The 24,635-nt window shown below is 47.7% G+C and overlaps 1 protein-coding gene across 2 annotated transcripts in view; it reads right to left on the minus strand.

Annotated features, from left to right (window-relative positions):
* PTGES3 (prostaglandin E synthase 3) overlaps positions 1-24,635 on the minus strand; it is a 108,253-nt gene that overhangs the window by 47,262 nt on the left and 36,356 nt on the right. For both annotated transcript variants that reach the window (XM_029594832.1, XM_029594831.1), the window contains exon 4: positions 9,714-9,812. In XM_029594832.1, coding sequence (XP_029450692.1) covers positions 9,714-9,812 — 99 coding nt within the window. The remainder of the gene's footprint in view (positions 1-9,713; positions 9,813-24,635) is intronic.

Consider the following 24,635-nt stretch of genomic DNA (forward strand, 5'->3'; position numbering starts at 1 on the left):
AAATATCTTTTAGTATGATGAGCTGTAAGGGAAATATCCAAGCTCCATTGTTTGGGGGAATTTCAGTGGATGCACAGAGTTACAGAACTGGAGGTGCAGGATTTATATTGACATTCTGTCCCTTCCTATAAATTCCAGATTTCACTCTCATAGCCATATAGAATTAGTTGAATGAGGCTATCAAATAATTATATAGTGTGAAACTGGCCAGCTTTTTAAAATTATGCAGAAGACCCTTTGGACTTTTTTATTAACACCAAATATTCAAAAGCTGTGTTCATCCCATCAAGCTCATATATCTCATTAAAGAGGTAAATTGAATAACACAATAACTTTGTTTTATTATTGTTACTTATAAATTATAACTAACATTAATCTTGGAATATTATATATTTTTAATATAAATGAAAGGTTTTCACAAGATATGTTGTGTTGTGAAACATTTTATTATGTATATATTTAAGGAAACATACATAAATTGTCGAAATACATTTCGTTCATTTAACCTTTAACCTCCGGTTTGCTTGTAGACTAATTACTGTGTCCCTAAATTATGTTTGTCTAAAAAGTGTGTCACCAACATGAAAAGTTTGGAAAGCTCTGGTGTAGGCAGTAGGAGACAGTCTATAGACACAACTTTACCCACCAAACGTGGAAAGATCTGGTATACACTGGACCACACAAAACAACAACGCTGACTCCCACAGCTGCTTGCTTAGATGCAGACTCCACCTTCAAGCACATAGCTGATCTGAGGCCCTGTCCAAGCATAGAATCCATTTGCTGAGACTATCTGTTTGGACTAAATTTCTTTAGAAATTGATCTTCACACTAGGAATTTTTAGGATAGTTTGAAGACATGTTTTTTAATAGACTAATTTCTGGACATTGAAGTACTCCTTAATTAGGAGTATGTTTTTCCTTCCTTATATCTAAAATAAAGTTATTATTAAGTTTATAATTTTCTAATCTTGTTTTCTTTTTAGTTTTTGTGGTTACTTTACGCTTTATTGCACCTAGCTCTTAGTCAGTATGTATCTTTCCTGTCTTTCTACTTTTTTTCCCCTTCTGTTACTCTTCTTTCCCCTGATCTTTTGATTAATTTCTCTTTACCCACACATACACCTTTTTCTACTAATATGTGGGATCAGTTAATGTATAAACATTCTGTTGCACTGTACCCCAATACTTCTTGTATTGCTTGTTCTCAGCATTTTCATAACCACACAGATGGCAGGTTTTGTTCTTACTAGACCACTAGCGGAACCCGGCCACGCGTTGCAGTGGCAGAGTCAGGTTCTTAACCTTCCCTCCCCCTTCACCTTGCTCATTTACCTCAGTCACTCATCCTCCTCCCCACCTTGGTCACTCACCCCCCCCCTTCCCTCCCCTGTCCCCACTCCAACTCTCTCCCCTCACACTCACCTCTCCCCGACCCTGACACTCACCTCCCCCCCTCATTCTCCATGCTGTGGAAGAGCCTGGTTAAGTTGAAAAGACAGAACAGAGCCTGTGGAGAATGAGTGCACCCCCCTCCCCAACTGTTAAACACGTGCGGCTGAAAATAAGTACGGCCCCCCACCGTGCTCCTCCCCGGATACCTGTGTAAACTGCCAGCCGTTGATGAGGGTGTTTGCTTGGGTTTGTTCCGCCGGCTGCCATGTAGCAAAATTTCTCTGAGCGCCATGTAAGGTAAGTACGTCAGTGTTGAGGTGAAAGTGGCGCGTCAGGATCCCAGACCTAGTAAGGGCAAATGTCCGCAGAGGATATGGCGCCGACGGGCTCTTGCCCTTACTATGTCACATGGTGTACCGACGTCATTGTTGTCTCCGTATAGCATAATAAGGGCAAGGGCCGTCGGCACCATTTTGGTTGCTGGCATCAGACGGCCCTAATGAATGCGATGTGTCCCGGACCGTTCCTGTGCTGCCGGTGGAGAAGCGCGGACTTGTTTCAGGTGTAGTGTGTGTTCGGAGTGCGTGGTCATTAATTAGAACAGGCATGTGCGTGGGTGGGTCGAAGAGGGTTTTTTTATTTCATTTCGGAGGGTGTGTGAAATGCATGGCTTCCCAGTGTAGCAGCCTGGAATTCATTGTGTTTTGGGAGGGTGGGTGAAGTAAGTGACATTGGCAGGCTTGTGGGGGGGTCTGTGTGAATGAAAGACAATAGCCCTGTCCGGGGGGTGGGTGGTGTGTGAGTGTGTGTGAAAGGTGTAAGAGGTTGCGCTTGCGCTGACGGCCACCAGATGTCGCTGTTTTGTGTAACCAATTTTTAAACTTGTATTACCTGTCACAGGTGTGACCTATATGTAATGTAAGTGTATAAGATCCTTCCCGTATGGGAAGTGAATGTTGTGTGCAAATTTGAACGCATTCTGTTAAGTGGTTGCCAAGATTAGCAACGAGGTACAAACTATTTAACATTTTTATTTATATAAAAGATTATCCCCTTCAAATGCTTGTTTTTATCATTCTCTTGCCTGCCCTATTGCCGATACCTCTGCACAAGCTTCGTCTTATTTCTTCTTATGCAGCTTGGGTTTATGGAAATTAAACTGCTGGTCTGTCATATTCTGTTCCCCCTGCTTCTAACCCTAACATACTAAATTTGGTTTTTCCCCTGCTACTGTAATTTTAGTATAACATCTCTTCTTAATGATACTTCACCTCAGTGTCCCCAGCATTTACTCCATCAGCTGACTTATCTTACTTATTCTTGTCATCTAAGGGAAAGATGAACTATTTGAGATGCTGCTCCTACGCTCTGCATATCTATCCCTCGTGCCCTCACACACCTGTTCTTTTTTCCATTTTGCTTCTCATGCCATCACAACAGTTCACGATAAGGCACATAACTTCATGTTGCATAAATGTGTTAAATTATATCCACTAAACAGGTGCCAAATACTATAACAGTTTCATATTAAATATTAATTGGTGGGTGTGGTAAGTCATGTCTACTTCTATCTATACCAGCTATAAGAAATACTTAAATCTAGTCCTTTATTGTTGAAATAAAATAAAACACACAATTCGAGTAAAATGGTGTGTGTGTGTTCTGCTGATCGCAACCTGCATTTCCCTGGATTCTACTCTCCATTCTCTGTGTGGTATGCTTGCTTAAATAGCCATGTTTTTATGTCTCTTTGCATTCTGATTTCTAAAGGCATGGTATTCCATATTATAGGTCCTGCTAAAGATAGGGCCCTATCCCTTACTTGAGTTAGTCTAGCTGTTTTTACTGAAGGAATAGTTAGCAGTGCTTTGTTTGCTGATCTCAGGTTTCTGTTAGGGACGTGTACGCGAAGGATGTACACATAGCAAAATTGCTTACCTTGTAATAGGTGTTATCCCAGGACAGCAGGATATAGTCCTAACATATGGGTGACATCGGTAATGGAGCCCTATGTACGGAAAAACTTCTTTAAAAGTTTCCATGAAACTTTTGAATGGCACCGGAGTGCCTACTGAGCATGCCCAGCATGCTATGATATTCCCTGCCACAGGGGTCTCCCTTCAGTCTTGTTTTGTAGCAATAAGCGTTAGCCAAAAATAAAATAAAACGTAGCGGACCCAACTCCGCGGGGTGGCGGGTGGGTTTTGTGAGGACTACATCCTGCTGTCCTGGGATAACACCTATTACAAGGTAAGCAAAATTGCTTAATCCCAGGACAAGCAGGATGCTAGTCCTCACATATGGGTGATTAGCAAGCTAGAGGCTGAGTCATTTTGAGGTGAGCAACAGTGAAGTATTGTTGTTGAAATGTATCAGCCGAAATCACAGCAGGTGGGATGTAGAAGGAGTTGGGGTTACACTGGAAATAAGTTCTTTAAGACAGATTGTCCATAGGCTGAATCGTCTTCCTTCTTTGTCTAGGCAGTAGTGAGCTGCAAAGGTGTGAAGAGAACTCCATGTTGCTGCTTTACAAATGTCCAGAATAGGTACAGAGCGAAGGTGTGCTACTGAAGTTGACATTGCTCTGACTGAGCGTGCTTTTACTCGCCCTTGAAGAGTAAGGCCTGCTTTGTCATAACAAAATTGTATGCAATCTGCTAGCCAGTTAGACAGAGTATGCTTACCCACTGCTTTGCCTGGTTTGTTTGGATCATAGGATACAAACAGCTGACTGGATTTCCTTTGGGCTGTTGTGCGGTTTAAATAAAAGGATAACGCACGCTTACAATCCAAAGTGTGTAAGGCTCTTTCTCCCTGGTGAGAGTGAGGCCTAGGAAAGAATGTTGGTAAAACTATTTATTGGTTCAAGTGAAATTCCGTGACAACTTTAGGAAGGAATTTTGGATGTGTCCGGAGGACTACCCTGTCATGGAGGAACTTTGTAAAAGGTTCGTATGTGACTAGCGCTTGTAGTTCGCTGACCCTTCTAGCTGATGTAATGGCTATGAGAAATACCGTTTTCCAAGTAAGGTATTTAAGGTCACAAGTATTTATGGGTTCAAAAGGAGAACGCATAAGTCTAGTTAATACTACGTTCAGGTCCCATTGTATGCTTGGGGAATGAACTGGAGGTTTAATGTGAGTTAGGCCTCTCATGAATTTACTGACGAGAGGCTGTGTGGAGATAGGTGCGTCTCCCAGCTTGTTATGGTAAGCTGAGATTGCACTTAAGTGTACCCTTACAGATGATGTCCTAAGACCAGAGTCTGAGAGATGGTAAAAGTAATCTAGTAGCGAGGTAGTGGGGCAAGTGAAAGGATCTAAATCTTTCTGAGTGCACCACAATGTAAACCGTTTCAATTTGTAGGAATAATTCTTTCTAGTGGAAGGTTTACGTGCAGCTATAAGTACTTGAGATATAGCGGTTGGAAGGTTGAGAGGCTGTAAGATCAGGCTTTCAACATCCATGCTGTCAGGGACAGGGACTGAAGGTTGGGATGGCGCAACTGACCCTGTTCTTGAGTTAGGAGATTGGGAGCTACTCCCAGGCGAATTGGATCCCTGACTGAGAGATCTAGCAGTGTGGGAAACCATACTTGTCGAGGCCAATATGGGGCTATGAGTATCATTGTCCCCTTGTCCTGATGTAGCTTCACTAGAGTCTTGGTTATGAGTGGTATCGGAGGATACGCGTATAACAGGCCTGAATTCCAATGGCGAGCAAAGGTGTCCCTTGGTAGGCTGTTGGACTGCCAGAGGAGAGAGCAGTAATTATTCACTTTGTAGTTCAAGTGGGATGCAAAGAGATCTATTGTCGGTTGACCCCAACGCTGAAATATCTTGGTTGCTAGCAATGGGTCCAGAGACCACTCGTGTGGTTGGAAGTGACGGCTGAGGCGATCCGCTACTGTGTTGTGGATGCCTGCTAGGTAAGTGGCTCGTAGCAGAATTGAGTGTGCTAGGGCCCAGTCCCAAATTTGAGCTGCTTCCTGACAAAGGAGGTACGACCCTGTGCCTCCCTGCTTGTTGATGTACCACATGGCTACTGTGTTGTCCGTTTGGATCAGAACAGTCTTGTGTGATAGGCAGTCCTTGAATGCATGAAGCGCATAACGTATAGCTCGAAGCTCCAGGAAATTTATTTGAAAAGAGGCTTCGAGCTGTGTCCACTTGCCCTGTGTTTTTAGATGACCAATATGTGCTCCTCACCCTAAGGTGGATGCATCTGTAGTCAAAGTCACTTGTGGAACTGGTTGCTGGAAAGGTAGACCCTTGAGCAGGTTGTTCATTGATGTCCACCAGAGGAGCGCAGATTTGAGCTCTGGTGTGATGTGAATAGGAGTGGACATTGGTTGAGTGGCTTGTATCCACTGTGCTTTGAATGTCCATTGTAGAAGTCGCATGGTCAATCTGGCCATGGGAGTTACATGAACCGTGGAAGCCATGTGCCCTAGAAGAATGAGGCACTGGTGAGCTGTTACCTGGAATTGGTTGTGAAGATTGTGAGTCAACAGTACAAGTGTTTGAGCACGGTCTCTTGGAAGAAAAGCTGTTGCTATTGTAGTGTTTAGTTTTGCACCTATGAACTGTATCAGATGAGTTGGTGACAGATGGGATTTCTGGTAGTTGATGAGAAATCCCAAGGAGTGAAGCACTTGGATGGTGAGCTTGAGAGAAGTGAGAGCTCCTTCTTTTGATTGACTTTTGATGAGCCAATCGTCCAGATAAGGGAACACGTGCACTCTTTGCTTGTGGAGGTGTGCCACTGCTGCAGCCATGCACTTTGTGAATACTCGTGGTGCTGATGCAAGGCCGAATGGCAGCACTCTGTATTGAAAATGCTGATCCAGTACCCGAAAACGCAGGTACTGGCGATGAGGAGGAAAAATGGGAATGTGAGCGTATGCATCTTGAAGATCCAGAGAGCAGAGCCAATCTCCCCTTTGAAGAAGAGGCAGAATGGTGCCTAGGGATACCATTCTGAATTTTTCTTTTTTGAGAAATTTGTTGAGATTTCTGAGGTCTAGAATGGGTCGAAGGCCTCCTGTTTTCTTTGGAATGAGGAAATATCTGGAGTAGAATCCTCTGCCCTTTTGAGGTCCAGGAACTGGTTCTATGGCCCTGGCTCTCAGAAGGGTGGATAATTCTGTTTGAAGAATTATGGAGTGTTGATTTATTGTGCAAGAGTGAAGTGGTGGATTTTCCATTGGGATAGTTAAGAAATCCAGCCTGTAACCGTGAGTCGTGATGGATAACACCCACTGGTCGGTGGTGATGGAGGTCCAATTGTTGTGGAAGTACTGTATGCGACCTCCTACTGGTGTTTCTGGGAACGGGTTGATCTGGCTGCTGCTCTCTGGGGCTTTTCAGAAACCAAAAGTGGTTGCCGTTTGTGGAGGTGGTTGAGCCCTTGCAGGCCTTTGTCTAGGCTGCTGGCGTTGTGTTGGGCGGCTAGCTCTTGGCCTACCTGCTGGGGGGTAATATCGATGTGGGCGATAATAAGGCCGTCGAGTGTCACGCCTTGGAAATTTCCTGGCAGAAGGCTGGGTCTCTTGTGGTTGGGACGACAACTGTTTCAAGGTTTCAGTGTGGTCCTTTAGGGTTGCCACAGCTTCTTTTATTTTCTCACCAAAGAGATTGTCCCCTGAGCAAGGTAGATCTGCCAAATGTTCTTGAACCTCTGGGCGTAGATCAGAGGCTTTGAGCCATGCCCATCTTCTTGCTGCAATACCTGATGCTGAGAGCCTTGCAGCAGTTTCAAAACAATCGTAGGTTGCTCGAACCTCATGTTTCCCAGAGTCAAGGCCCTTATGAACTATGTCCTGTAAGGATTCCTGATATTGTTCAGGGAGAGAGAGAGAGAGAGTTCCTGAACCTGCTTCCAAAGGTTCCTTTGGTACTGGTTCATGTACAGCTGGTAAGATGAAATTTTTGAGACCAGCATTGAACCCTGAAAGATTTTTCTTCCTAGGTTATCCAAGAGCCTACTCTCTTTCCCAGGTGGTACAGAGGAGTGAGATTTTTGCCGCTTTGCTTTCTTTTGAGCGGATTCCACGACCACTGATTGGTGGGGCAACTGTATTTTTTGGAACCCTGGAATAGGTTGCACCAGATATGTTGATTCTGCTCTTTTATTAACTGCAGATACTGAACCCGGATGCTCCCAAATTCTATATTGTAGTTCCTGGAACAGCTCATGAACCGGGACTGCTAACATCTCCTTGGGAGGGTCCACAAACTGGAGGACTTCCAAGGTCTTCTGACGTGCATCCACTTCCGTTTGAATGGGAAAGGGAATGGTGTCAGCCATCTCTTTAACAAAGTTGGTAAAAGAGAGGTCCTCAGGAGGAGATTTCCTGTGGTCATCTGGCGGAGAAGGCTCTGAAAATATTTCCTCAGATGAAAATTCAGAGCTGGTGTCTATAGGAATCTCATGTGTGTGATGAGGACGAGATGGTAAGACTGGAGAACGAGGCCTTGGGGGTCTTGGAACTCCTGATGGGCCTGGAATCGGGTCCATTGGAATCTTCTTATTGAGGATGTCCAGTAATGTGTCCAGTTTGGTAAAACTGGATGTAACCCGGATATATCCTCCTTGGTCACTGGTGCTGGCATCTGAGATATCGGTGCGGGCACCGGTGTAGGTACCGGTGGATGGATCGGTGGAGGTACCTGTGGCATCGGTGGAGGTACCGGAGTAGGCATCGATGTCGGTTCCCGTGCCCTCGGTGTCTGCGGCATCGATGGTGATGGCTCTGTCGGTGATGGAACGGGTATCGGTGGAGTTGTCGCATCACTTAGAGCCTGATGCACCGCTTGACGGATAAAGGCGTCAAGTTCCGCGCTCTCACAGCTGGTGATAACAGAGCAGCTGTGGAGGGAGGTGGTGTTGGCGATGCCAATACAACCTCAGAGCCCTGAGGAGGTATGGAGCCCGTCACAGATATCGGTGGGGATCGCCCTTCACTAGGCCTCGGAGCCTCAGTCCCCGTCCGGGGTTTCTTTGCCGGCGAGGCCGTGTCCTCCGATGGATTCTCGGTCATCGTTACCTGGCGTCTCCGATGCCGGTGGTGGTGCTTTTCCTTCTGTTTTTCACTCCCCGAGGTTGATGCTTTTGAAGACACCGAAGGGGACGGCTTTGAGGCATCTCCCGCCTCCGGACGTTTCTTCTTTAGGGTTAGTTGACGTACGGAAGCGGATGGAGAAGATTGCGCTGAGGTCAAGGGCCGTGGAAGCAATTGGATGTTAAATAATTGCTCCATCTTTTCGGCCCGAAGACGACGACCTTTTGCTGTCATTTCCGCACATGATTTACATGTTTGGATATTGTGGTCTTTGCCGAGGCAAAGAACACATTCAAAATGAGGGTCGGTAATCGACATAGTCCTCACGCAGTTTGGGCACTTTTTGAAGCCCGAGGCCGGACAGCCGTCGACGGCGATAAGCCGAAAAATATCGTTCCCGGCCGGGAATTGACAACGGAAAAAAGTTATAGGAAGGGAAACCCTTGCGGACGGAGTAATTTTTTCCCGAAAATACGAATTTTTTTCGCTAGGTGAAATTCACCTCAGGACTCCAATTTAGCCCGCGATGCTAACGGCTTCGCGGAAAAAAGAAGACTGAAGGGAGACCCCTGTGGCAGGGAATATCATAGCATGCTGGGCATGCTCAGTAGGCACTCCGGTGCCATTCAAAAGTTTCATGGAAACTTTTAAAGAAGTTTTTCCGTACATAGGGCTCCATTACCGATGTCACCCATATGTGAGGACTACATCCTGCTTGACCTGGGATAAAAGAGAAGACTGAAGGGGGACCCCTGCTGGCTGCAGGATTGGTGCCATGCTGGGCATGCCCAGTAGGAGCCAGTCAAAGTTCTAGAAACTTTGACAAAAATGTTCCGTGATTGGGCTCCATCCTGTGATGTCACCCATATGTGAGGACTACCATCCTGCTTGTCCTGTGAGAAAGCATAGCATAAGTGCTTTTGCTCATATCTTCTTTTTGAAGTTCAGATCATTCTTAAAATACATGTTTCTCCTAAAGAAATTATGCTATACCATTAGGTCTATACATCAGCTGGAAGTTCCATTCATAGAATAGTAGAGGTAAGGCCATATTTAACAAAAAACCCTCTGCCATCAGCTGGAAGTGGGGACAAACCAGTCACTCTGGAGTGATGTTGCAGATAGGTAATGAATACAGTTATAAAATTTTATTTTCATAAACCACCCCTAATTACCTGGGATAGTAAAGAATATCTGATTTTCTTGTATCAAAGGTCCTCATTGTGCCAGGCTTGCATTGGGGTTACAACCTACCTTTGCCTTCTCTTTCGTTAACCTAGGCCATGACTGACCAGACTCTCCTTTCCGTAAGCAACATAAAATAGACCTGTCTGTCCTTTTGTGCTTGGAATCCTGAAAAACAGCAGAAATATACACATTAGACAGCATAAACACTTTAAAAGCCAAACCAATAGCAAAGTCACTTCGCTGGGGATATTAATAGTTAGTGTTAGAAATTCCTTAAATTATGAAATTTAAAAAATCCTACTCAGTTTCTCATACTAACTGCATACAGCTATCAATCAGCTTCAGCTCTGGATGTGTTCATATCACTTCATGACCCTGGGTCTACATTTATGCCTGCTTTTCCTGAAACAGTTATTTAAACCTAATGGCAAATCCATGCTTTATTTACCACATTCTTAAACCGAATCAATCATAAATGCTAGACAGATAAAGTTTATTTCCCTATACAAACAATTCTAGAAGAGACTATATTTATTCATAGCAGATATTCTCCAAAGACTGTTTACTAATCACATGTATCACAACTGTGTTGGTACTGAATGGATTCTTTCAGAGCTTTCTGGGAAAGCAAAGTTGCTTATTGGGAATATTCTCCATAGACAGCAGGATGAATTAGCCATGACGTGTGAGAGTGATATCTGATGGCACTGAACAAATCCCTTCTCTCTAAGCTCATAGAGCATGTATAGGAACTCCTGCATGGGCATTGCCTTGTAAGCCCCCTCAGCCGATTTTAGAGTCAAGTCTAAGTAGTTGACTCTCCAGGGAGGCAGATGGGTATTTAACATGGCTAATTCATTCTTCTGTCTATGAAGAACCCACCATTCACGATAAATAAGCTTGACTTCTCCATTGACAAGCAGTACTGAATTAGCCATAACACGCAGGGAGTACCAAGTCTGGGGCTGCAGTGGAGCATGTACTGAAAAAGTAACTCAGATCTCGAAAACATTGTAGGTCGCAGGAACCTTGTGCTTTCTGCACTCTAGGCCCTTATGCACCAGTGACATGAGGGTGTCCTGCTGCTGTTGAGGTAGCTGCTCGGCCACCTCCTGCACCCACTTCCAGATGTCCTACAAGTACTTAACCGTTAACCAATAAGCCTTGATACTGTTGATGCAACTCCATCATTGCTCTCTGTTTCAACTGCAGGGGGAAAAGGGGAAATGGATTCGTACACCAACCGAGGACCCAACTTTTATTCTCTGTGGAAACAAGTATGGGGGTAACTTGCTGATGCGGTGATTAGTACTCTTAACCAATAAGACATACTTTGATGCAACAAACATTACTCTCTGCTTCAAAGTCAAGGCATAAATGGGGGATTGGATTCAAACAGCAACTGAGGGCCCTGACTTTTACAGTGTGAGAAACTGATAAACTTGGGGTAACCTACACGTCACAGCAGATACTACCTTAAGCTTACTGGGCAGACTGGATAGACAGTTTTCTACTGTCATTTCTATGTTTACTGGCTCATGCAGAGCTGGTAGGCAGCAATGAGGGCAATGAGCATGGTGCCTTGAAATACCTTCCTCCCACGAGCTTTCATCGCTCTATGGTCCTTCCCCGGGGGTACAGAGGAATGAATCGGAGCGTGCTTGGCCCTTTTGAGGGCCTATTCCACCACCGACTGCTGGGAAGCTGAGGCTTATCAAATACTGCAGCCTTCTGGATGAGGTAAACCCCAGTTTTTTCTTAAGGGGAGGCATTGTGAGGGGGTGTTCCCATATCCTCAGCAGAAACTCCTTAAGGAGCTTGTGTTCCGGGACTACCACGATCTCCCTAGGAGGCTCCACGAACTAGAGATCTCAAGCATTTTGTGCCTGGCATCCACCTTCATTAAAAACTGAAAAGGGATGGCTTCTGCCATCACCCACACAAAACCTGTATGTCAAATCCTCAGGCAGAGACTTCCTTCGCTCCTCTGGAGGAGAAGGGTCTGAAGGGAGACCCTTTGAAGTGTCATCCCCCAGGAGTCACAGGGTTCCTCACAGTAAGCCACAAGGGATAGGTCCCTAAGTGCTCGGCCTTTGTCTAGAAGTGCAGGCACCGATAAAACTGGAAGGTGGGGTGGCAGGCCTTGGCGTCTCTGCCGGCCTCAGTGGAGTTTTCTCCTCGGTGGATCAGACTACCACCGTTTGGTAGGGGGAGGCCTCTGTGCCCTGCTGGCACAGATGCTGTCCTGGGAACAGACGCTAACTGGGTCGGTAATGCATCAATAAGCAAGTTGAACTTCTCCAGAAGCGATATGAGGATGGGTGGCACCTGGTCTAGTTGTGAATACATCTGTTACATCGAGTGGGGATCTTTTGAGTTAATGAAAATGTGATTTATATCTTCAATTTATTGGACTGTTCACCAATTGGGGACTGAATTTTTGAGAATATATTTAGTATGAGTGAATATTTTAAGAGTGTTCTATATGATCATGTTTGGTATAAGTATTTTTACGAGGGGAAGTATGTATGAGTGGAATATTTTAAGCGTGGGTGCAGTGTGTGCTTTAAAAGTGATAAAGCAGAGTTGCTTACCTGTAACAGACAGCAGGATGTTAGTCCTCACATATGGGTGACATCATCAGGATGGAGCCCAATCACAGAACACTTGTCAAAGTTTCCAGAACTTTGACTGGCACCTACTGGGCATGCTCGGCATAGCACCAACCCTGCATCCAGCAGGGGTCCCCCTTCAGTCTGTCTTATAGTAAAAAGAACATGCAAAAATAAAATAAGAAAATGTAAATGAACCCAACACCGCAGGGTAGCGGGTGGCTTTCGTGAGGACCTACATCCTGCTGTCCTGTGAGAACACCTGTTACAGTTAAGCAACTCTGCTTTCTCACAGGACAAGCAGGATGGTAGTCCTCACATATGGGTGAGTACAGAGCTGAGGATGCCCGAGCAATGCACCAAATGTACCCAAAGCCATGCAACAGGTACAAAAACTGAGGTGGAATTTGGTAGAGGGCATCCTGAACCCTAACAGGTTAGCGGAAGGATGTTGGTACCTCAGTTCGCAAATAAGTTGCATACCAGACTGGCCGAAGATGGAATCTTGTATGCAAGCCTTGTCTAAACAATAATGGGCCGCAAAGGTGTGGAGAGAGCTCCAGGTAGCAGCCTCACAGATGTCAGCAAGCGGCATCGAGCGTAGGTGCGCTACTGTTGTTGCCATGGCCCTGATTGAGTGTGCCTTGACATGGTCTTGAAGTGGAATGCCTGCTGATAGCAAAAGGAAATACAGTCCACTAACCAGGAGGAGAGAGTCTGCTTACCCACAGGTTTACCCAATTTGATGAAATCGAAGGAAACAAACAACTGAGTGGACTTCCTGTGGCCAGCTGTATGGTCTAGATACAATGCTAGAGCACGTTTACAGTCAAGGGTATGCAGAGCCTATTCTCCTGGATTTGAATGGGACCTGGGAAAGAAGGTGGGTAGTATAATGGATTGACTGATATGAAACTCAGATACTATCTTAGGCAAAAACTTAGGGTGAGTGCGGAGTACTATCCTATCATGCAGAAATTTAGTGTAAGGCGGGTAGGCGACTAAGGCCTGTAACTCACTAACTCTGCGAGCAGATGTGATCGCCAAAAGAAAAATCACTTTCCAAGTGAGATAGCGGAGATCACAGGATTGGAGAGGCTCAAACGGTGGTTTCATGAGCCGCCCCAAAACCATGTTGAGGTCCCAGGAAGGGGCCAGAGGGCACAGTGGAGGTTTAAGGTGGAGCAAGCCCTTCAAAAAGTGTGTTACAAGGGGTTGTACTGAAATAGGTACATCCCCATCACCTTTATGGAAGGCGGCTACCGCACTGACATGTACCCTGATAGAAGTTTTGAGGCCTGACAGGTGCCAGAGATAGTCCAGAAACTTCGGTGTGGAACAAGTGAAGGGATCGATGGACATGGAGGTACACCATACCGTAAAGCTGTTCCACTTGTAATAAGACTGACTAGCGGAAGGTTTTCGTGAAGCTACTAGGACACAGGAAACCGGCTCTGAAAGGTTAAGAGGTTGAAGTATTAACCTTTCAACATCCAGGCAGTCAGGGAGAGGGCCTGGAGGTTGGGATGACAAAGGCAGCCGTTGTTCTGAGTGATCAGAAACAGGTCCTTCCCCAGAGGAATGTGTCTGTGTATTGCCAGGTCGTGGAGAATTGGAAACCAGACCTGGCGTGGCCAATGAGGGGCTATCAGAATCATTAGCCCCTTGACCCTTCGCAACGTCACGAGAGTCTTTGAAATGAGTGGAAGTGGAGGGTACGCATAAAGGAGACCGCTGGCCCACGGCTGCAGGTGTTGGCTGCGAGTGAGAGAGCAGAAGTTGTCTACTTTGCGGTTGTGAATTGACGCAAAGAGGTCTATGTGAGGGTAACCCCAACATTGGAATATTGAGTCCGCTACAGTGGGGTTGAGGGACCACTCGTGAGGTTGAAAAGTGCGACTCAGTTTATCTGCTAACACATTGTCCACTCCTGGCAAGTAGGTGGCCCTGAGGTACATCGAGTGGGAAAGGGCCCCCGCCCATATCTTTGCTGCTTCCTGACACAGAAGGTAGGAGCCAGTTCCCCCTTGCTTGTTGATGTACTACATGGCCACCTGGTGGTCTGTTTGAATCAGGGTGACCTGTTTGGAAACGTGATCCTGAAAAGCCCTGAGAGCATATCTGATTGCACGAAGCTCCAGGAAATTTATTTGGTGTTTGGCTTCCTCTGGAGACCAAATGCCCTGATTTTGCAGGTTCCCAACATGTGCACCCCAACTGAGGCTGGAAGCATCTGTTGTCAAGGTTATTTGAGGTTCTGGAACCTGAAATGGAAGGCCTTGTAGCAGATTGAATTGGTCTGCCCACCAGGTCAGTGATAAGTGGAGCTGTTTGGTGATGTGGATAATGGTGGACATTGACTGAGAAGACTGAATCCACTGCGATTTTAGAGTCCAGTGCATTACTCTCATGGCAAGGCGAGCCATGGGAGTGACATGCACAGAGGATGCCATATGACCCTGTAAAACCAGAAAATGATGTGCAGTTGAATGTGGTCGAGACTGCAGTCGTTGGGCCAGAGAAGTGAGAGTGAAAGCTTGATCCTGAGGTGGGAAGGCTTTCGCTTTTGGAGTGTCCAAGTCGGACCCTATGAACGACAGGGTTTAAGAAGGAACTAGCCTGGATTTTGGATAGTTTGAGGAACCCTAAGGAGATCAGGGTATGCATAGTGAGTCATAGGGATGTCAGTGCAGTTTGCTGAGTGGGAGCCCTGATCAACCAATCGTCGAGATGGGGTAGACATGGACACTGACTCTTGAGAAAGGGAGCTACCACTACGAGGCACTTGGTGAAGACTCGTGGGGCAGATGCTAGGCCAAATGTAACACAATATTGGAAGTGTTTTGGGTTTACTAGGAACCGCAGGAATCTGCGATGTGACGGAGTAATGAAATGTGGGTGTAGGCGTCCTGGAGGTCTAGAGAGCAGAGCCAGTCTTCCCTTTGGAGAAGGGGAAGAAGAGAACCCAAGGTCACCATCTTGAACTTCTCTTTGTAGGTATTTGTTTAAGGTGCGAAGATCCAGTATTGGGCGAACACCACCTGCCTTTTTTGGTATCAGGAAATGAACCCCTGCTCCTGTTGGGAGAGGGGCACTGACTATTGCTCGGGACTGGAGGAGGGAGACCTCCTGCTCCAGGAGTGGTCGGATGTTCCCCATGTCAGCCGAGGTGGGGAATCCAGTGGAACAGAGAGAAAGTTGAGGTGGTAACCTTGAGTTACTACAGCGAGTACCCACTGATCTGTGGTGACTGTGCGCCAAGGTTTGGAGAAGTGGCACAACCGGCCTCCGATGGGAATAGCCGGAAGTAGAGGCTGGCTCTCTAGGAATGAGGCAAAAGCCAGACGCTGGACCTGGCTGGCTGTGACTTCCATACTCGAGGTTGCCTGGGTTGGCCTTTTTGGTAAGGTTTAGAAGGCCGACCCCTGGATGCCGGGGGATAGTATCCCCTTTGCCGGTAGACTTGTCTCTTGGAGTCTCTCTTAAAGGATCTTTTGTAAGAGGAAGAGAGATCAGAAGGTAGTAAGGAGAGCTGGCGCAGAGTCTCTTGGTGGTCCTTGAGTTGTGCCACTGCTTCTTCAAAAAGATTATCCCCAGCATAGGGCGAGTCAGCTAACCTGTCCTGAACTTCTGGTCTGAGGTCTGAAGACTTTAGCCAGGCCCATCTCCTCACACTAATTCCTGCTGCCGAAACTCTGGAGGCGGTGTCGAAGATGTCATATGCAGACCGTACTTCATGTCTGCTAGCATCTAGGCCTTTTTGTGCTAGGGCATGAAGCTGGTCCTGGAATTGCAGAGGTAAGGCTTCAGCAAATTCCTGAATCTTTGTGAACAGGTCCTTGTTGTATCGGGACATGTACAATTGATAGAAAGCAATGAGAGAGATCAGCATTGAGCCATGGAATACACGTCTTCCAAATGCACCCAGGAATTTTTGTTCCTTTCCTGGAGGAATGGAAGAATGAGGTTTGGAGCGTCGTGCCCTCTTCTGGGCTGACTCTACAACCACTGAGTGATGATCTAATTGAGTTCTCTGGAAGCCAGGGGCTGACTGAACTAAGTAGGTGGCATCTGCCTTACCAGTTGACAGGTGCCACAGAGCCAGGGTGCTCCCAATTTCTCTTTAAAAGATCCAGAAGGATTTCATGAATAGGGATAGACATGATTTCCTTTGGAGCATAGAGAAATTGGAGAAGCTCCAGCATCTGATGCCCAGAGTCCTCTTCAGTCTGAGGCTGGAATGGAACAGATTCAGACATTTCCTTCACAAGGAAGATCATCAGTATCCTGGGACGAATTTTCAGGCTCATCACCAGCTCCAATATGTTAATCAGAAGGGAGTAAAGGTGTTATCCCGGAAGGCCCAGGCCTAGGCATCGATGGCCTCAAAGGAGGAATCGAAGGCATTGAGGGAGGCATCGATGGAGGCACTCCCGAGGGCGGAATGGAGATCAGTGTTTCTTCTTCTTCCAATGACAAGGGTATCGGTGGCCAGCTCGGGAACCGGCACAGATGGAGGTTTGGGCCCCTGGAGTGCTTTATCGATGGCCTCTTGGATCATCCGATCCAATTCCTCATGGAAACCTGGGACATGGATACCCGGTTCCGGAGTAGGAGGCAGCACTGGTGTAGCCTGGTCCACCGGTGAAAGTGGAGTCGCAGCTCCCGGCACCTTTCCAGGTGGGGAACGCCTCTGTGACCCAGAAGCAGAAGAGGATGGGGCCTTTTTAGTACGGGACTTGCAGTTGGCTCAGACGACGTTGCCGAGGGCTTGCCTGTATCGGTGGCCTGAGCCTTCCGATGGTGGTGTCGATGTTTCTCTCAATATTCTCCTCGGTCTTTTTCCTGAGGAAGCTGGTCGGGCAGCAGCGATTTCCTGGTGCTGGCGCGAAGTCAACGGTACTGATTCGGACGACAAAGCTATCGATGGAGTCGGGGTTTTTGACCGAAAGAGAAGTTCCATCTTCTCCAGCCTAGCCTTGCGACCCTTTGGTGTCATCTGGGCACATTTGGTGCAATAAGGACATCATGGTCAGACCCCAAACACATTACACAGACCATGTGAGGGTCAGTTATGGACACTGTTGAGTGCAGTCGGGGCACAGACGGAAATCAGACACCGTGGCTTCGATAAAAATTTAGCCGCGGTGCAGTCGATGGCCACTAGGCTGCTAGGGAAAACTCGACGGGAATCTTACCGTTCGCCAACGGAGCAAAGGTATCGATAAGGGGACCAGAATGGGAGTATAACTTTTTTTTTTTTTTTTAAAGTTCCATGAGGAAAAATTCCTGTCAGGAATCTCTGAAGAGCTCCTTAACCCGCATGGCTACTGCTGCACGGAAAAAAAGAAGACTGTAGGGAGACCCCTGCTGGATGCAGGGTTGGTGCTATGCTGGGCATGCCCAGTAGGTGCCAGTAGATGTTGCGTGATGTTCCAAGGGGGAAGTAAGAGATAGTACTGCGGTGCTCTACTCTTTGAGGTGCGAGACTGTTTCACCAAACTTGTCTCCAAATAAACTGTCTCCATTGCAAGATATGTTCGCCAGCTTTTCATGGACATCACGAATTGTGCTTGCCCTCAACCAGGCAAGGCATCTTGCAGCGATTGCTGCTGAAGACGACCCAGCAGAGGATTCGAAGGCCTCATAAATTGATCTAAGTAGATGGCATAGGCCCTCTTCCATATCAAGGAAGGGTTGTGGCAAGGTGTTGAGTCGAGAAACAAACTGGACGCAAGTTCTGTAGACATTCATACAAGTACTGCGTCATGTAGAATTGATGGTGGTGAATTTTGGAAGATAACATTGACGCGTGGTAAGCTCTACGTCCAAAGTCATCTAGGTATCTGTGGTCTTTACCGGGAGGTGCATTTGCATGAAGTTTCGACTTTTTTGCTTTCGCCATTGCAGATTCCACCACAATAGAATCGTGTGGTAATTGGGCCGACTCATAAATGGAGGAATCTCTCATGCAAAACTTTAAATCCATCTTCCGTGACCCAGCCAGGGTTGAGAAAGGGTTTTCCCACATCTTTTGGAGGACGTGAGCAATGAAAGCAGCCATTGCACGTACTTGATGCGCCTTGGGTGTGGCGGATAGGGTCTCTGAAAGCTTCTGGTAGCAGAACTGAATGTAGCTTAAGATCCAGGAGGATAGTGTTCTTTTTGATACAAGAAATCCTGGTGTATTCAGGTTGAAGGATAGCACCCGCTTACTGTCTAATGAGTGGAGATTTCGCTCGCTCTCGTTTGCATGAGGTTTTGGGTAGAAAGTCGAGAGAGTGATGGTCTGGTTGATGTGGAAAACCAAACCACTTTTGGTAGGAAGTTAGGATGCATACGCAGCGTAACCTTGCCATAGTAAAACTCAAGGTGAAGTGGGTAGTGAACTAAGGCTTGTAGCTCGCTGATGCGCCTTGCAGAGGTGAGGGCGACTAAGAAAAGCACTTTCCAGGAAAGGTACCTGGGATGACAAGTGTCCAATGGTTCAAAGGGTGGAAGCATGAGCTGTTCCAATATTATGTTGATATCCCACGGTACTGGAGGTTTACAGGTCGGTGGTCGTAAACGTAGGACACCTTTCATTAACCTGGAGATGAGGAACTGACAAGAGATAGGCTCCCTATTGAGAGGAGTGTGGTAAGCTGCTATGGCACTGAGGTATACTCGAAGTGAGGCTGTGGCAAGGCCTTCCCTGTAAAGCAGATTGAGATAATCCAGGAGGCATTCTGGTGGACAGGTGAGTGGATCTGTCCCCTTGGCCGAACACTAGGAAGTGTAACGTGACAATTTTCGTTGGTAACTCAGTGTAGTTGATGGTTTTCTGGAGGAGACCAGATTATCTTTAAGTTGAGGAGAAAATGTTTAGGCTTTGGAATACAAGCCTTTCAACCTCCAGGGCAGTGAGATTTAGTGATGAATGGAGTGGGAGATCAGCGATCCTCCTTCTTGGGTAAGCAGTTGAGGGCTGTCTGATGTCGAGGGGATCATAAAGGTGAGTCAGTCAGTGCCGGTGGTGTTAGCCACCACTGTAGGTCTATCTTCATGCTGGCTGTCAGAGCGATAGGAGTGGTAAGTGGGCTGAGGAACTGAGTCCATTGTGTCTTCAGGCCCTATTGTACACGAAGCATATGTAGTTGCGTATGGAGGATGACAGATGGCCACTGCCATGTGTCCCAGAATGGTGAGGATTTGGCGGGCTGGAGCTGTTGTAAGAGGCGACTGGCCAGTGTGGTCAGAGCAAGCGCTCGAGGCCGTGGCAGGAAGGCTTTGTCCTGAATGGTGTCAATTTGGGCTCCGATGAATTGCAAGGTTTGAGTAGGTTGCAAATTTGATTTCTCGTAGTTTATCAGAAGGCTTAGATTGTCTAGGCAAGATATTGTACGGAGTAGATTGTCTTGCAGGGTAGACTGGTTGGGGGCTACCAGTAGCCAGTCATCCAGGTAAGGAAATATCTGACCTCCCTGTCGACTGAGGCGTGCCACCGCTACCGCTAGACATTTTGTGAAGACTCTGGGGCGGAGGAGAGGCTGAACGATAGTACTTTGTACTGGAAGCGTCTAGCGGTCGCCGTGAAACAAAGGTAGCGTCAGGACTTGGGATGCATTGGTATATAGGCATATGCATCCTTCAAATCTAGTGAATAAATCCAATCTCTGGGTCGAAGGAAAGGACGGATGGATTTGAGGGAAGTCATTTTGAATTTTTCCCTCTGCAGGTATTTGTTGAGAGAGCATAGGTCCAGGATTAGTCGAAGCCTCCCGGAGTTCTTGGGAATGAGGAAGTATTGTGAACAGAATCCATGTTGAAGTTGCGATGCAGTCAACTCTCGTATGCACTGCTGGAGTAACTGGTTGATCTGAAGAAGTCCCCGATGTGCAGTATGTTTTTGGGGAACTAGGTGAGGCAGGGTTGGGAGAGAGAGAAAATTGAGAGAATAACCCTCTATTATGGTTAGGGCCCAAAGGTCGGATTGTTATGCTTTCCCAGACTGAGAGAAAATGGGACAGCCTGCCTCCTACAGTCTGTGCCAGTAGCTGTGGTAACGAGAGTCCTAAAAAACCTTGTTGGTTTTTAGGAGGAGGAGGATCCGCCGGTTGCAGAGGTGCGCGAGGGCGTTGGCGTGGCCCGTGTTGTTGGTGGCTGGGTTGGTAGGATGGAGGCCAGTAAGATGAGTATGGCCTATATGTGCGTCGAGGGTAACTTCCGGTATGAGGTGAAATGGCATGGAGACTATGGACCTTCGGACGGGGAGGTCAAGGACAAGACTGCCACCTTGTTCTTTAATTTTCGCCACAGTCTCTGTGAGCCTGTCCCAAAAAGATTGTCCAGGTGGCAGGGGAGATTTGCCAGTTTCTCGTGCACATCATCTCTGATTGCACGGGCCCTTAGCCATGCAAGTCGTCTTGCCGCTATGGCATTAGTGGTAGTCTTTGCCGATGTCTCGAAACCTTCGTAGACTGAACGAAGGAGGTGCCGAAGGCCCTCTTCCATATCGTGGAATTCTTGAGGGAGGCAGGCATCTGGAGACCCCTCCTGTAATTGGGGTTTCAGGGACTGAAGGCATTCGAACAAATAGTGTGTCACACAGAACTGGTGGTTCTGTATTTTGGCATTTAACATAGCTGACTGGAATGCCTTCTTTTCAAAATTTGAGGTATTTGCCGTCTCTCCATGGGGGGGGGGAGGGGGGGTTTCGAATGAAGCCTCGATTTTTTTTGCCCTCTGCATTGCCTATTTGACCACCAGACACATGGGGAAGCTGGACTGTTGAATAAAAAGGCGAGTCCCGCATGTGATACTTGAGGTCGGTTTTCTTTGAAGTTGGCATGGTCGAGAAGGGAGATTCCCACACCTTCTTCATTATGGAGTCTAGCACTGAGTGTGATGGTAGTGCCGTAGGTTCAGCTGGGCTGTCAAAGATTTTAAGAATTCCCAGCATTTCTTGCCTAGGATAGGAAAATTAGGACTTACCTGATAATTTTCATTCCTGTAGTACCAAGGATCAGTCCAGACTGCTGGGTTATGCCTCCCGTCCAGCAGATGGGGTTATGCCTCCCGTCCAGCAGATGGAGTCAGAGAGAAACTGAAAAGGCACCACTGATATACCCTGGTGCGCCCCCTGCGATCCTTCAGTATAATCCATAACAAAGCAGTATGAAAATTAGAAAACTATGGCAAACTCTGTGACTAGATCAAGATAAAGATGAAAAGTATGAACATGTGGAAAACGAGGAAACCATGCAGTCAACCATACAAAAAAGAACAAGTACCCGTAAAAACGGAACCCGAAAAAAAAGAACAACAGTTGCGGGACTTTATACTCTTCACTGATATGGGCGGGCGTCTGGACTGATCCTTGGTACTACAGGAATGAAAATTATCAGGTAAGTCCTAATTTTCCTTTCCCTGTACGTACCAGGATCAGTCCAGGCTGCTGGGAAGTACCCAAGCTGCCCTAAACGGGGTGGGACCCTGACAGTCCTGCACGAAGCACACCACTGCCAAAGGAGTCCACCGGAGTGCGCACGTCCAAACGGTAATGTCTCGCAAATGTGTGCAACGTCTTCCAAGTAGCCGCTCGGCAAATTTCCTGTGAGGAGATAAAACCACTCTCTGCCCAAGACGCCGCCTGGGAGCGCAGAGAATGAGCCTTAAGACCCTCTGGAACAGCGCGACCTTGGGAAATGTAAGTAGAAACAATCGCCTCTTTCAACCAGCGTGCTATCGTAGCTTTTGAAGCTTTATTCCCTTTCTTTGGACCACCCCACAAGACAAACAGATGATCAGACAACCGAAAAGGGTTGGTAACGTCCAGGTACCGCAAGAGCGTCCTTCGAACATCCAACTTGCGAAGTTCCGGTTGCCGCGACGCCTCCGCTCCGTCAACCGCAAAAGCCGGTAGGTCCACCGTCTGGTTGACGTGAAAAGCGGAAACTACCTTAGGCAAAACGAGGGAACGGTACGTAGAGAAACCCCTGAATTAGAAATACGGAGAAAAGGTTCCCTACAAGACAACGCCTGAAGTTCCGAGATTCGGCGAGCTGAACAAATAGCGACGAGAAAAACAGTTTTGAGAGTGAGATCCTTGAGAGTAGCCCTTCGCAGGGGTTCAAACGGAGAAGTACAAAGACCCCGGAGAACCAAATTTAAACTCCAAGAAGGACAGATAGGTCATACCGGGGGTCGCAAATGCTCAACTCCTTTTAAAAATCGTGCAACGTCCGGATGCATGGCAATGGAAATTCCGTCAAGTTTACCACGGTAACAGCCTAAGGCTGCCACCTGCACACGCAGAGAATTGTAAGATAAACCCTTCTTTAGACCCTCTTGCAAAAAAGTCAGAATATGAGACACCGTAGCCTTCCGCGACGGCACCTCCAGACCCTGACACCAGGAGTCAAAAACTCTCCATACCCTGACATAAGCAACCGAGGTAGAGGGTTTACGAGCCTGCAGAAGAGTAGTAATGACCGACTCCGGATATCCTTTCTTTCTCAATTGCCGCCTCTCATAAGCCAAGCCGCTAGACAAAAGCGATCGGCCTGGTCGAAAAATACTGGACCCTGCCGAAGGAGCCGAGGCAGATGCCCGAGACGCAAGGGGCCGTCCACCGCTAGATTGATGAGGTCGGCGAACCACGGCCTCCTTGGCCACTCCGGGGCTACGAGAACGACGGGTCCCGCGTGGGATTCTATTCGCCGCAATATTTTCCCCACCAACGGCCACGGTGGAAACACATACAGAAGAACGTGCGTGGGCCAGGGAAGAACTAGCGCGTCCACGCCCTCCGACCCGTGTTCCCTTCTGCGACTGAAGAAGCGAGCTGCCTTGGCATTCAAACGAGTTGCCATGAGGTCCAACCGTGGAGTTCCCCACCGGCGGCAGATGAGTCTGAGTGCCTCGGGAGATAGTTCCCACTCTCCCGGATCTAGGCGTTGCCTGCTGAGATAGTCTGCTTGAACGTTGTCGACTCCTGCGATGTGAGACGCTGCAATCCGAGACAGGTGCTGCTCTGCCCACACCATCAATTGGCTGGCTTCGGTTGCCACCGGTAGACTCCGTGTACCGCCTTGCCGATTTATATACGCTACCGTGGTTGCGTTGGACAAAACCCGAACTGCTCTGTTCCGAATCAAAGGCAGAAAATGTTTGTAGCGCTAGGCGAACCGCCCTTGTTTCCAAACGATTGATAGACCACTTGGTTTGAGAAGGCGTCCAACGTCCCTGAGCGGACTGAGACTGACAGACTGCTCCCCAGCCCGTCAGATTGGCATCGGTCGTGACAATAATCCATTGGGGTGGCTCCAAATCGGTACCTTGGAGCAAGTGGACCGGATCCAACCACCACTGCAGACTGGTCCGCGCTGGGGGTAAGAGTGGCAAAGGTATCTGAAACTCTTCCGATTTGGGGTCCCAACGAGACAGAAGGGCCCTCTGTAGCGGCCGCATATGCGCAAAGACCACGGAACCAAATCCAGAGTGGACGCCATATATCCAAGGACCTGTAAGTAATCCCATACCACTGGTAAGGAAAGGGCGAGGAGACGGCAAACGTGCGCCATCAGCCGCTCCATCCTTGCCCGTGGCAGGAAAACCTTCCCCACTTCGGTATCGAACGAGGCGCCCAGAAATTCCAAATTCTGGGAGGGGATCAGATGGCTCTTGGGGTAATTGACTACCCACCCCAAGGAGTGGAGGCGATGGAGAACTGCCTGAATTGCGTCCTCGCAGAGATGGTGCGATTTCGCCCGAATGAGCCAGTCGTCCAAATAAGGGCGTACCAACACTCCGTCTCTCCGAAGACTCGCCGCCACGACCACCATTACCTTGGTGAACACTCTCAGAGCTGTCGCCAGACCGAACGGAAGAGCGCAGAACTGGAAATGAGATCCCAGGACCATAAAGCGCAGAAATCTTTGATGGAACTCTTGGATTCCTATGGGCAAGTAAGCCTCCGTGAGATCTAAGGAAGCCAAATACTCGCCTTTGTGTACCGCGGCGATGACCGAGCGCAGGGTCTCCATCCGAAACCGTGGTATGCGCAAAGCCCTGTTGACCCGCTTGAGATCCAGAATCGGCCGGAACGTGCCCTCCTTTTTGGGAACGATGAAATAGATGGAATAACGGCCTGTGCGCTGTTCGGCGGGCGGCACTGGCACTATCGCTCCCAGCTCCTGTAACCGCTCCAGGGTCTGAGCAATTCGTTGTTGCTTTACTAGAGAACCGCTGGGAGAGATTAGAAACAAATCGCGCAGGGGTTTTGCAAAATCTAAGGCGTATCCGTGAGAGATAATGTCGAGGACCCATTGGTCCGTGGTAATTGTGGCCCATTCCTCCCGAAAGTAAGAGAATCGTCCTCCGACCTCCGGGACGG

Source organism: Rhinatrema bivittatum, chromosome 3, assembly GCF_901001135.1.
Source record: "Rhinatrema bivittatum chromosome 3, aRhiBiv1.1, whole genome shotgun sequence".
Taxonomy (NCBI): Eukaryota; Metazoa; Chordata; class Amphibia; order Gymnophiona; family Rhinatrematidae; genus Rhinatrema; species Rhinatrema bivittatum.